General features: G+C 38.6%; 1 protein-coding gene across 4 annotated transcripts in view; it reads left to right on the top strand.

Moving 5' to 3' along the window:
• The window catches only part of LOC140063930 (circularly permutated Ras protein 1-like), an 83103-nt gene that overhangs the window by 56500 nt on the left and 11737 nt on the right, over window positions 1-14866 (top strand). For all 4 annotated transcript variants that reach the window (XM_072110223.1, XM_072110220.1, XM_072110222.1 and 1 more), the window contains 10 exons: window positions 1354-1428; window positions 3717-3799; window positions 6167-6352; window positions 6526-6579; window positions 7086-7175; window positions 9264-9415; window positions 9519-9600; window positions 11336-11463; window positions 13711-13795; window positions 14112-14218. In XM_072110223.1, coding sequence (XP_071966324.1) covers window positions 1354-1428; window positions 3717-3799; window positions 6167-6352; window positions 6526-6579; window positions 7086-7175; window positions 9264-9415; window positions 9519-9600; window positions 11336-11463; window positions 13711-13795; window positions 14112-14218 — 1042 coding nt within the window. The remainder of the gene's footprint in view (window positions 1-1353; window positions 1429-3716; window positions 3800-6166; window positions 6353-6525; window positions 6580-7085; window positions 7176-9263; window positions 9416-9518; window positions 9601-11335; window positions 11464-13710; window positions 13796-14111; window positions 14219-14866) is intronic.

The following is a 14866-nucleotide window of genomic DNA, read 5'->3' as shown; positions in this document are numbered from 1 at the left end:
GTCAGTTCAGTGTCAAAACATGTTGTCAACCACACTAATATAATAAAACTTTTAAATACTAATTTATGGTATCATCTCTCAATTGGAATCACAAAATTCAATTTTTTATCCTATATTTTACTAAATTTATTTTCCAGTCCATTACCAGGAACATAGAGGGTGTGTGCTGCATCTATTGGGTGAGACAACTATTGATTTTATGATCAATCTCTGACAACAATACTCTGCTTACCACTTTACACCATTGGGTGCCCGCTTACAATTTTTTTTTTTTTCGAGAATACAGTCTATACTGAATCTTTGGGGGACTGTATATCTACTAAAACTATGGGAGGCTGTATATTCTAATACTACCTTGGCTGCATATTCTTAAAGAACATATGCTGTATATACCTAAACTTTGGGGACTGTGTGTCATAAACATATGGGAGGGCTGTATATACAGAAACTATGTTGGCTGTATATACTAAAACTAGTCAGTGGGTTGTATACAGTGGGTTGAATCTGTATATGGGGAACATATTTCAATGAAACTGTAGGTAGGCTGTATATGGGGTCATTTATGTAAATAAACTGGGGGTAGTATATAATTTAATTGGATGGTATGTATATGTGGGCTGTTTATTGAGACATTTAAATAAAATATAGCGGGGCTGTGTATGAAGCAGTAGATTAGACTGATTTGGCAAGATTTGTGCAGCGCTGGGTAATCTGTAGATGCTATATAAATGAAGAATTATTATTAGATGGGGGTTGTATTTAAGTTAGGAGGCTGCTGTAGTTTGTCTGTGTAGCATGTAGTGGGCGCCAGATTCATTAGATTCACCAAAATTTTTTGTTTGTTTTTTGGTGCACCTTTAACATGTGTACCAAGCCTCCTAGCTTCACTTTACATATTAAGAAAGCAGTGCAGAACTTGCAGATGTATATTGGTAAATTACCTAATATCCTGGCCCCCACACTTATAAACACAGTACAAAAAAACATGAGGTAAAGTGGCCAACCCCTTTAAATTAAGCATGGGATGAAGGTTAGACATTCCAATTTTCGCCTGAGGTAGCAAAAAGGCAAGAATTGGCCCTGCTTAGATGTTCCCATATTGCTTATACGTAAAGAAATTTTTAATCAGATTACTAATTGATGATATATTTTATTTTATTTGTACTTATATTTATTGTATAATTTATTTTTCAATAAATATCATTCTTAAAGACTACTGCAAGTTATATCCCTATTGTATATTCTTTTATATATGTAACTTTTTTTGATTTTATTACCCCATGGATGTCAGGGAATCCTATAAATAGATGTTCTTTATCCAACCCATTTTAGTTAAATCTTTATTATTTATAGCCCCCTCTATGGAGCAGCTCCCAGCCAACTGCAACATTCTGCTTTTGAACATAGGGAAGATGGTGAAGGACTCTGGTAAGTACAACAAATGCAGGGTATGTGATATGGTCCTCCACATATGGACACTCATATTAACACCCAATAAGTTAGTACATTCTATGGTTTAAAAACACAGAACTTGTGAAAACAGTCAAAAATATGATACAAACATTTTTGCAGGGCTAATCTAAGTAGAACCAGACGAACCTCAGTTTATGGAAGGGTCCACTGGTTTTAGGGAGCCCAACAGAATCTAGTAAAGCATGTGACACAAAATTACTTTGTTGAACTTGTCACTTTGACATAGACCCTGCTTCCACCAAATTCAATAAACTTGTATAGCCATAGTCTTTTTATGGCGGTCATTAAGGGTCCTTCTTCTGACGTGCCGCCTTTCTACGGATTTTGGGACATCGGGTCCTGCAAATGCCGGTAGCACCTGGGATCAGAAAAACTCCCATCACGGGTGTTTAACCCCTTACACACCGCAGTGAAGCATGACCGCGGCATGTAAGTGTGTCCCACATGGATCGGGCCACCCCGTTGTGCTTAACGGGGGATCCGATCCCCCCTGCCGCAGCCCCGGGTTCCGGCAAATGCCCCGAGGCTGCCGGCTCCTCTTCCTGCCGGGTTCCGCCTCTGGCATGCTCAGATACTTACACTGTACACTCCAATACATGTGTATTGCAGTGTAAAGTCTTGAACAAGCGATTGGATGAACGATTGTTTAAGTCAAGAAGTGGAAAATGTAAAAAATGTAAAAAAATAAGGAAAAATCATTTTATAATAGTTAAATAAAATAAAAGTCCCATAATCAGCCCTACTACTTATAAAAACCAAGTATATAAAACACACAAAAAAGTACATATTTGGTATCACCACATCCCTATCAATCTGTACAATAAATCTAAAACAATATTGAACCCGCTTGGTGAACTATGTAAAAAAAAAAAACACAAAACACTTCTTGTATTATACAATTTTTCATCAAATACCATCACAAAAAATGTTCTAAAAAGAGATCAAAAAAAGTTATGCGCTTTAATATGATACAACTGAAAAGAACAACTCTTTTCTCAAGAAATAAGCCCTCAACCAGATCTGTCAACAGAAAAATACAGAAATTATGCCCCTGAAAAGTTGTCGATAGTAAAAACGATTTTTTCCAATTTTGGTTTTGCTCAGTAAAATTGAGCAAAGATAAGAAAAACTATATAAATGAGGTATCACCGCAATCATAGTGAACCAGAGAATAAAGAAAAAATATTATTTTTATGTTATGGTGAGCGGGGAAAAAAAGTGCAGAAAATCCAAAAATAAAGATTGATGATATTGTTTGTGTCCCCCTTTAAATAGTTAATAAAATCTCATGAATAAGCTATAGACCACCAAAATGAATTATTTATGCAAATGTATCTCACTCCGCAAATAATAAGCCCTCATATGTTCCCATTACCAAAAACATTAAAAAATTTTAGCCTGTACATTGTGACAATACAAATCTGCTGTGAATAGCGCTGCTTTCATTCTGTGCCCGGCCGTGCGCCCATACAGCAGTTTACCACCACATATGGGGTATCAGTGAAATTGGGCACCAAACTTTACAGAGCGTTTCATCATTTTATTCATTATGAAACTGCCAGTTTTGATCTAAATGAATGTATTTTCCAAAATAATTCAAAAGTTTCTAAATCACAGGTCCATATTGTTTTAACCCATGTGAAACACTTAAAGGGTTAATAGACTCAATAGAAGTTGTTTTACATATGTTGAGAGGTTTAGTTTCTGTAGTGGGGTCATTTATTGGGTTTTACTATTATTTAAGCCTTTCAAAGTCACTTGAAAGCTGAGTTGTCCCTCAAAATGTGAGTTTGGGCATTTTTTTTTATGAAAATAAGAAAAATCGCACCTAAAGTTCTAAGCCACATAACTTCCTAGAAAAATGAGAGGACTCATAAAATATCATCTCAACATAAAGCAGACATTCCGTAAATGTTAATTATCACGCTTTTTGGGTAGTTTTACTTTCTCTCTGGAATCCAGAACATTTCAAACTTTAAAAATGAAGAATTTTTACAAACTTTTGTAAAATTTTCATTTTTTTCAGAATGAAACACAAGACTTATCACTTACATTTTACAACTAACATGAAGTACAATGTGTCACGAGAAAACATCCTCAAAATCAACTGGATATGTTAAAGTGTTCCAAAGTTATAACCAATTATTGTGACACATGTCAGATTCTAAAAATTGAGTCTGGTCACTAAGCTATAAACTGGCTACGTCCTTAACCAGTTATTAATGTTATTCTTTTTTCCCTAGATTCATATATCCGAGAACACCCATTACTATGTAGTGGCTGCTCTGCCACCTGCTCAAAGCTCAACCAAATAAATGATTCCAAGGTAGGAGACAGAAGAAAGGCACAGCGATATATATATATATATATATATATATATATATATATATATATATATATATGCTATATTGTTCCTGATCTGAACCATTAGTATCTAAGTCCACAGAAGAGGCAGCCCAAAAGTTGGGGCGTTAGTGTGAACAGGGATACAACCTGATACAAATTACATATAAACTATTCCTAGTTCCTAGTGTGAAGAGGAATATAACTTAAGTATAAGCTGATGCTAGTGTGAACAGGTGTATAGCTTGCATATACACCATTGCAAGTGTGTACGGGGTTATAACTTGCCCATAAGCTAATGTTAGTGTGAACAGGGATATAGCTTACATGTAAACCAATACTACAGGGTATTTTTTACATAAAAACCACTACACTTTATACTTGCAAATTCTGATTGTAAATAGGAGACTGACACTTGTCAATTCTTTATAGATTTTCTATGCAGTAGTCACCTCATTTACTTCACAAACAGAATTAAAATAGAAGATAAATCCTCTATAGCAGTGATGGCAAACCTTTTAGAGGCCGAGTGCCCAAACTACAACAAAGACCCGCTTATTTATCGCAAAGTGCCAGCACAGAAATTTAATTTGTGATTTATACTCCATTCTCTGTCACAGTTTTCATAGATACCAGGACCCTGAGGACATCAATAAAGCAGAAAATAGTCCATGGTAGAGCTGTCACTTTAAAATAGCTCTGTGCACAGCAAGTCCTGGGCTGTCTGGGATTGCAGGAAGATACCTGGAGACATCTCTGGTGATGCCCTGAGTGCCCACAGAAAGGGCTCTGAGTGCCACCTCTGGCACCAGTGCCATAGGTTAGCCATCACTGCTCTATAGTAAACACCTTCATTAAACCCACTAATGACAATAGATGATGTAGCAGCTTATCTTTACCTCTAAGGCCCCTTACATATGAACAGGTATGATGCGTCAAACTCGCATCATGCTCACAGGGTGAGCTGGCTGGAAAGTCAGCCCAAACAGTAACAGGACTGACATACTGGGGCACATTTACTGAGGACCTGAGTGAAGTTGGCCCCCCCACCTTGTTCAAATCAAACAAAATTGGTGTCAAACGTTTGTGCTATGTTTGTGCTGGTTTGTGCAGCAGAAATTTTCGTTTGTGCCGCTATCGTTTTTAAGATTTTAATGAAAGTTTCCAGAGGTCATCAGAGGTCAACCAGCCCCCCCACGTTGCCCAAATCAAACAAAACTGGGACCGAACAATTCTGCTACGTTTGTGCTGATAAAATTTTTGTTTGTGCTGCTTTTGTTTTGAATATATGAACAAAAAATGAAAGTTCAAAAGTTCAGCCAGCCCCCCCACATTAACCAAATCAAACAAAACTGGTGTCAAACGTTAGTGCTATGTTTGTGCTGGTTTGTGCAGCAAAAATTTTCGTTTGTGCCGCTATCATTTTTAATATATTCATAATTTTTTACAGAGGTCATCAGAGTTCATTTCTTCCAAAGTACAATGTGTTTGCTAGCTCCCCCTGGTGATCAAACCAGTTAATGTTGGGGGGGCTGCTTGAACTTTTGAACTTTCATTTTTTGTTCATATATTCAAAACAAAAGCAGCACAAACAAAAATTTGCGCAGCACAAACCAGCACAAACGTAGCAGAATTGTTCGGCACCAGTTTTGTTTGATTTGGGCAATGTGGGGGGGCTGGTTGACCTCTGATGACCTCTGGAAACTTTCATTAAAATCTTAAAAACGATAGCGGCACAAACAAAAATTTCTGCTGCACAAACCAGCACAAACGTAGCACAAACGTTTGACACCAATTTTGTTTGAATTGAACAAGGTGGGGGGGCCAACTTCACTCAGGTTTACTGAGGTCCTTGCGCTAGATTTCTGTTGAACTTTGCACATATGCATGCTGCCTACACATGTACGCGGTGTATTGGTGCACTTAAAAAAAGTTGGTGCATCCTGTTGGTGAAGTGCAGATTCATCACGAATGGACGCCACAAAGTAAGACTCAGGCGCACACTTCACAGGCAAACTGCACATAGCACACTTTGCACTGATTTTAGTAAATGTGCTCCACTGAGTTCAGTTCCTCAGAGTTTGGATTGGACGTACTGAGTTCTACGCATCGCAGTCACTCATGCTTAAGGGGTCTTAGGTGCACAGAGCATACCTAGAAAACCTCCATAGCCGTCAGTGAGTCAGCTCCAGACTACATTAATATGAGCAGAATATAGGGGTGAAAAAATGTGCAACCATCAACAAAAAGCAGATGAGAAAAAGTTACAAATTATTTCATCTGGTTTTAATGAGTCAAAACAAAATCTGGCAACACTTTGACTTTCATGTATTTATTATTTATCCTTCAGACATGGACATGTGTTTTCTGTGCGGCTGAAAATTCTTTGTCCAATGACAATATATTTAAGATCAGAGAAGAGGGAGATGAGCTCTATTCTGGCGATCCCCTACTTGAGAACGAGTACTCATTTGGCAACCAAAGTATGATTATATTTTGCATTGATATATCAGGAAGCATGAGTGTAACCACAGAGGTGAGTTTTTTTCCCTCTATCATCAGAACTTTTTACTTTTGCACTTTCTGCCTCCCCAATTACATGCTTTTAACTTGCAGGACAGGCTTTACACTGTACAGGAAACAACTTGGATACATTTCCAATGTGACTGTTTTATGCTAAAACATATTTCTTTTCAAATTCTATTGTAGTTAAGTCAAGACCAAAGCAATGACTACAATATAGTCTACAAATCAAGAATGGAGGTACCGATTATGCAAAATAAAAATGTTATGTATTTTAAAGGACATCTTCCATCAGATTACTGCTTGTTACCTTTAGGGGTTGCTGAAACAGGCATTTCTTACTTTCTGGACTTCAGAATTCACAAGAAAAGAGCTTAATAAAAATATATAAATGAGCCTGAGTAGTCTGATGTCACCTGATCGCTTTATGGTTCCGCCGTCCACAAAATTATGAACGCCCCCACCCCCGGCCACTCAATATGCACCCCTCGTTCCTGCCCGCTCTTTGCAGACAGCCGGTGTCTGTCAGCACAGCGGGGCCGGCAGATACATCAGGAAGCCTGAGCTGGGTGGGAGTGGGGCTTCATCATACAGCGCCACACAATAAATCCCCCATTCTGTACCCATATCAGTACTTAAGCTAAAAAGAACTATTCCACATTTTCCTGTAGTACCACCATGTCATTTACTTGAATGCAGATAGAGTTCTGATATAGTAAGTTGATTTCTTCCCTATTTTCTTTCAGGCTGTCAAATCTGCATTGGATCAAACTCTAGATATTCTTCATAAGCAACATTGTGAAAAAAGAGTAGCACTTGTTACCTTCAGTGATCAGGTTAAATACAAAGTTATATAATAATTATAATAATTGTAATAATTTACAATAGGATCTCTGGAGTAATGTTTACAGGAGCCATTTTTAAATTACTATTTTAAAGGGAGCTTCACAACACTAAAAGAAAATGGGGGAGATTTAATGAAATCGTGATGGGGCTATGCTACATAATTAATCACTCCCGCAGGAGTGATTAATGAGTGAGAGAGACCTGGCTATTTGGAAAAAAAATCAACCTCACGCTGCCCTCAGGAATTCTCTTCAGAGGGTCATGTCTCTTTCATTCATAATGGGGGCGGGGTAATAAGTGTCAGTGAGGGGGCAGGGCAGCCTGACTGTATACTGCAGATCCCTGCCTTCATGACTGGAACAGTGAAAATTAATAAAAGTCTTTTTTGAAAGAATGGTGGCTCTAATCCTATGGATAGTGGTGACAGTGAAACATGTATAAAGACATCTAAAAGATACGGGGGCATATTTACTTAGAACATGGGCAGTTTGCCTGTGTATAGTGCAGAGTGATTTCATAATTTCTGGTGCACGTTCTGTATGAATCTGGCACTCTCTGCACTGCCCTGACAGACTGCACTACTTTTTTTTGTGTACCTTTAACACGGACGACACACTTCTGTTTGTCTTTGCATGTTAAATCTGGCGCACTGAGCACCGGAACGCCCCCTTCAGTGCAGAAATTAGTGCAACCTGCCACAAAACGATCACGTGTGACACAGACACTTTTTAAATACCTGTGCAAGCAGTTTACACCTAAAAGAATGTACAAAGTCCAACAGAAAACTGGCACAAGGTCCTTAGTAATTGTGGCCCACTGTGGGGAGGTGAGGGGGCGGGGGTGCTGGTGACAGGTTTTCTTTAAATAGAACCTTTCTGGCCAAAAGATCCTAGACATCATAAGGAGATCCAAAGAATTACAGGAAGAAATAAGAAACAAAGTAATTGAGTTCTATCAGTCTGGAAAGAGAACTCAAGAGAACCGCAGTGAGATGGAGAAAACACAGAACTGTAGTGAACCTTCCAACGACTCATCCAATAGGTTACAAAACACCACACAAAACCTTTCCAAGAACTGTAAACCTCACTTGCCATAGTTAAGGTCAGCATTCATGCCTCATGACTCAGACCATTGCCGTCATAAATGAAAACATGAATTCTGCTGTCTACCAACAAATCCTGAAGGAGAATGTAAGGACATCTGCTTGTGACCTCAAGCCGAAAGCGCACTTGGGTTCTGCAGCAGGACAATCATCCACAACACAGCAGTGAGTCCACCTCTGAATAGCTTAGGAAAACCAAAATTAAGACTTTGGGGTCGTCTAGTTAAAAAGACCTCAAATTGAGATGCCATGACCTTAAAAAAACTGTTCATATTCAGAAACCCTCCATGTGGATGAATTACAACAATTCTGCAAGTCTCCCCCAGAACATGGTAAAAGACTCATTGGTAGTTATAGCAAAAATTTGATTGTAGTTGTTGCTATTAAGGGTGACCAGGTATTAGGTTTAGGGAGCAATTACATTATCAGACATAGCCCTGAATGTTTGACTAATTTGACAACTGGGTGTTACCGAATAAGGGTGTTTTTTCTGCACACCAATCAATGCTAACAGAGGCCAACTATGAAAAGACATGCTCCAGACAAGGAGAATTTAGCTGTGATTCAAGTCATTTTAAAAATTTCAAGAGAACTACAAACACCTGAAACTTTCTTACTATTAGAAGCCCTCACAAGGTATTTCCAAATAAACAATAGTATGACATAGATGGGGTGTGCCATTACGTATCTAGTGTGCACTGTGCTCCTTTAGCAACCTCTTGATTAAAGGGATTGTGTGGAGTAAATAAAAAATGGGTCTGACCCTCTTTTCCATTAGAAGAGGGTGTCAGAGATACAGCCCGCATTTATCAGGGATTCCTGGCATTACCTGTGGGTATACCTGGGTTGGGAATATCCCATTACCTCTTTCATAAGTTTTCTTGAATAAAAAGTATTTTTCAATAGAATTGCAATCACAAAAAACTTACTTTCAATGTATTTCTCTTTATGTTTCCGTCATGTTGAATGTATGCAGGTGAAGCTATATGGTGATGGCTTAAAGGAGCCATTAGTGCTGCAGGATACTGAGTTGTTGGATCCTGATCATCTGAAATCACAGGGTGAAGACCAGCCCTTGCCTCGCCCACTATCAGAGACTCTACATGCCCTGAAAGAAAAGATTCATTGGTAACTCTACTTCTTTTGCTCTATTATGGCTTGTAGTTCTGCCTGCTTGGGTTAAGTTGTTTGTCAGTTCCATGCTAAGCGTTACTTTTATTTTCTATTACAGCCTGGAAGAGAGTGGAGCTACAGCACTGGGGCCTGCAGCTCTGGTTTCAATAGCAATAGCTTCAAAGAGTCCAGGATCCAAGGCAAGCAAGTTGTAGTTTGTAAAGTCTTAGGTTGCCATTAATGAACCCAGCTACTTGTGCGGGGGATGTTTTTTTTTATACCTTTTTAATTATATTAATTCTGACTGTTCATCCCATAGTGGGCTCTTAGCCTTACAAACTGTAATTTATTCAAAAGCATAATATGATATAACTTATATACCCAAGTATAAGTAGAGGTACTTAATTTTAACACAAAAATCTGGGAAATCCATGCCACATCAATGACTAGGATATGCTTAAAAGGGTGCCAGTCAGAGGAGATATACATAGCTAGAGGGACTAGGCTGGGATGCCTGCTCTTGCCGGGCCTGTTTGCACTCGCCCCTTAGTAAATAGCCATCCTCCTGCCCCTAGTATATAGCCATCCCCCTGCCCCTAGTATATAGCCAGCAGCCCATGTCCCCTAGTATATAGCCTTCCAGCATTCCCCGAGTATATAGCCAGCATCTCATGTCCCCTAGTATATAGTCAGCCTCCTGCTCCTTAGTGACTAGCCATCCCCCTGCCAGCTGCCCATGCCCCCAAGTATATAGCCAGCAGCCCATGCCCCCAATATATAGCCAGCAGCCCCTGTCCCCAGTGTATAGCCACCCTCCTTTCCCCAGTATATAACCAGCAGTCCCTGCCCCCAGTATATAGACAGCCCCTGCCCCAAGAATATAGCCAGCCAACCTATGCCCACACTGTTCCGTGTATGCCCAAGTAAAAAAAAAATAACTCTGTACTCACCTTTCTGATGCCCCCCCCGCAGGTTCTCTTCTTTCTTTCAATCCTCTGGCTCCTTATTTGGGTCCACGTGCGCTGCCAGCAAGCAAACTATGATGTCAGAGTTTACCGACATCATTCTTGGTGGGCACAGCTGGCCCCTCCAAAGATGGAGCCAGAGGACCAGAAGCAAGAAGTGGAGTGAAAAGGTGAGTACAGAGTTAATTTTTTCATAGACTCGAGTGCAAGCCGAGTTAGGTTTTTTCAGCACATTTTGTCTGCTGAAAAACTTGGCTTATCTTCGAGTGTATAAGGTAATTAATAACCATACACTAGTATATAGTAACCATAGTTCTTATAATATGGGTACTCTGAATGTCATTATCTAATCCTCATGACCACAGTCTGTCATATATGTGACTCCACTAGTATAGTCTTTTTGTGCACCATTCCAGCTATTGTTATTTCATAATTAGTTTGCCCTGTTTTGTCTTATCCATTTCAATGAAATACTTATTAAAAAAGTTTTACTAAGGAGCTGCGTGCATCAAATTGCAGCATTAATTGGTTACATCGTTCCTGAGCGATGATTATATATGTGTACATAATCTACATGAAATGTACCCACATCTGATGTAATTGTTTGTATAATTCTTGGAGTATGACATCACTTTGTTTATTATGCATGTACCATGATGTCACTGTGTGTATTATTCCTGAACATCTCTGAGTTTTTATCCATCTCACCATTTATCCTTTTTGTATGTGGAACCCATTCCTAGTATTGCTATGGGGCCTCATGATTAAGCCACCTGAATAGGGATGAAGTTTAGTGGTACAGTAACATCTTCCTATGATGAATTTTAATCACCTTAATTAAAAACTGTTAAATCTGCAAGACATTTTTCTATTGAGCTAAAGACACATTCTCCCAGTTTTCTGAACAGATGTGCCCTGGGTGGTTTTATACTCCTTATAAATTTGAATGCATGGTTAATGTTTTCATTAGGTAATCATCTGCACAGATGGCAGAGCCAACACTGACCTGGGCAACCTGGAAGACATTTCAGAAGAATATGCCTACCAGTCCTCAAAGCTTTACTACAGTAATTTGGGAGACTTGGCTCTTCAGCACAGGTTTGATTTATCATAACAATTCAGTGATACCTCAGTACTACCTTCCATGTTAATATTTGTGATGCCAATCTTCTATAATCATTTAATGTTGTTGGTACATGACTAAATCTCTGCTTGGAGCTCTATGGCCCCACGATGGATATGGACCACTGGGACTTACCCAGACCATCTTTTTGACACATTTACCACTAATGTGGATGACCAAAAAAACCTTGGAAACACATTGCTGAGAAATTTTGAGTGGCCCAATGTATCTTAAATGGTTGAACTATAGTTTTCCTCTGTTTTTCCATACAGTTTTACTAGCAGTATAATGGGGCGACATTTAATTAGGAAATAAGTATTGATTGATAAGTCCAAACTGGATGTCTTAAAGTCTCAAATGATCATATAAACCCAGCTGAGACTTATAGATCAGAATGATATTGAAATAAGTGAACTATGCCAAATAAGACATTCATGGCTAACATTCATAATAGAACCATTTTAGTTAGAACCCATTTTAAATAGATTGTGATAGATTCCTATAGAACCCATTAAGTTATAAAGGTCTATTAGGTGTCCAGTATTTTTGAAAGAAAACTGCATACTAAACCTTCATTAACAGTACTCTTAAAAGTATTCAGACCTCTTTAAATTTTTCACTGTAGCCAATTTGTAAGAACAAAAAAAGTTATTTTTTTTGCTCATTAATCTACACTCTGAACCCCATCTTGACAAAAAATGAAATGTTGATATTTGTGTTAATGTATTAAACAAGAAAAACTGAAATATCACATGGTCAAAAGTATTCAGGCCCTTTGCTGTGACACATATTTAACTCACATGCTGTCCATTTCCTTCTGTCCTTCTTCAAATGGTTCTACTCCTTCATTGCAGTCCAGCTGTGTTTATTTAAACTGATTGGACTTGATTAGGAAAGGCACATACATGTCTATATAAGACCTCACAGCTGACAGTACATGTCAAAGCACATAAGAATCATAAGGTCTAAAGATCTGCCCAAGGAGCTCAGAGACAGAATTGTGGCAAGGCACAGATCTGGCCAAGGTTACAAAAGAATTTCTCCAGCACTCAAGGTAAGAGCACAATGGCCTCCATAATCATTAAATGGAAGAAGTTTGGGACGACCACATCTCCTCCTTGACCTGGCCATCTAGCCAAACTAAGCAATTGAGGGAGAAGAGCCATGAAGAGAGAGGTAAAGAAGAACCCCAAGATTACTGTGGCTGGGCTCTAGAGATGTAGTAGGGAGATAGTTCCACAAAGTCAACTATTAATGCAGCCCTCCACCAGTAAGGGTTTTATGGCAGAGTGTGCCGACAGATGCCTTGCCTCAGTGCAAGACATATGAAAGCTGCATACAGTTTGCAAAAATACTACATGAAGGACTCCCTGACTATGAGAAATAAGATTCTCTGGTCTGATGAGTCAAAGATTGAACTTTTTGGTGTTAATTCTAAGTGGTATCTGTGAAGAAAACCAGGCACTGCTTAATAACTGCCAAATACAATCCCAACAGTGAAACATGGTGGTGGCAGCATCATGCTAAGGGGGTGTTTTTTAGCTGCAGGGACAGGATGACTATTTGCAATTGAACAAAAGGAAATTGAATGTGGCCAAGCACAGAGATATCCTGGATGAAAACCTCTTCCAGGGTGCTCTGGACCTCAGACTAGGCTGAAGGTTCACCTTTCAACAAGACAAAGACCCTAAGCTAAAATAACAAAGCAGTGGCTTCAGAACCACACTGCGACCATTCTTGATGGGCCCAGCTAAACCCAATTGAGCATCTCTGAAGAGACTTGAAAATGGCTTCCACCAACACTCACATCCAACCTGAGGGAACTGGAGAGGATCTTCAAGGAAGAATGGCAGAACATCCCCAAATCCAGGTGTAAAAGCTTGTTGCATCTTACCAAGAAGACTCTTACCAAGCAGCTGAAAAGCTACTTCTACTCAATACTTAGCAAAAGGGCTGGATACTTGCTTATAAATTAGCATAAAATATCAAAATTATTTTATTTGTGTCAAGATCAGGTGCAGAATGTACATTACTGAGCAAAAAAAAATTGGTCTTACCAATTTACTGAAATGAAACAAAAAGTGAAAGATTTAAATATTTAAATAATTTTAATATTTTCTGTACCCACTGTAAACACAAAATGATAACACAGATAACCATATGATTACAGAGAGCAAATGTATGTTTTCAGACTTTATATAAGTTGAGTTTTTACCTTTCAGTGTAGTTGTGTCAGTGGTGACAATAGAAGGAACTAACTGCCGGTTGCCTGAATTGGGACAACTTGCAGATAAAACAGGAGGCAAGGTATGGATATTTTTTGCATTATTGTGGAATGTCACTTTTTATTTGAAATATGTAGACTAGTGGCACATGAAAAATGAAATGTTCTCTGGCCGGATTTCAATGAATGGCCACAGTAATCTTGGTGCTGCTTTTTTGCTGGGAAGCAAATATAACTAGTTCTCAGCGCTATGGTAGTTCAGTAAAATCCGGCCAACATATGGTGCGTTTTTCACAAACCAAAATCAGTCAAGTGCCGTTGGTTGCCTTGTTCAGCATAAATCCTCTCATAACCTATGAAGTACCTACATTTAGCAGCTATTGTTATGATCTATTTTAGGTGAATATTGTACATCCATTAAAGTTGGCTGATGAATTCCAATCAATCTTAGAGGAAGATATAATCGCTACTAATGTGAAATTAAAAGTTTTTTTGCCTCTAACAATGTAAGTCAACAAGTCTTATATCTCTGCAAGAAGTGGGCTAAATTAAGCAGCACTGCATTTCTGTACAGACTTTACAAATGAAAAATAACTGCTAAATAGGCAGCACATTTCTTGAACTATGATATGTACAATTTGGACTATATTAGATGTTAGCATTGTATATTTTGATCGCTTGGCTGATACAATATTTGTGTACAAAATGTGTATGAGCGGTGACAAACACATTTCTTGTAACATTTTATACACTGATTGATCATAAGATTACAGCTGCTGACAAATTAAATAAAAAGAGTTTAAAACATATTAGAAGGCATTCTATGTTCCCCTTTGATGCTTAATTTAAAGGACATCTATCACCAGATCAAGGATTGTAAACCAAGCACACTGACATACTGGTGTCTGCCCCTTCTGGCAGGATCTGCTCTTCTTTATGCTTCTTATGCCCTGTTGTTTTTAAAAAAAAGGCTTTTAAAATTACTGTATGTAAATGAATCGGAAGGGCTCCAGGCTCCATAGGAGTTATGGAGCCCCTCAGGCTCATTTGCATTTTAAAGACCTTTTTTCCTAAAAATGAGGACATAAGAAGCTAAACTAAAGCAGATCCTGTCAGAAGGGGCACACACGAGTATGTTAGTGTGCTTGGTTTAC

This window comes from Engystomops pustulosus, chromosome 6 (genome assembly GCF_040894005.1).
Source record: "Engystomops pustulosus chromosome 6, aEngPut4.maternal, whole genome shotgun sequence".
Classification (NCBI taxonomy): domain Eukaryota; kingdom Metazoa; phylum Chordata; class Amphibia; order Anura; family Leptodactylidae; genus Engystomops; species Engystomops pustulosus.
Note: the sequence above shows the minus strand (reverse complement) of the source record. Positions and strands in the feature narration are given on the sequence as shown.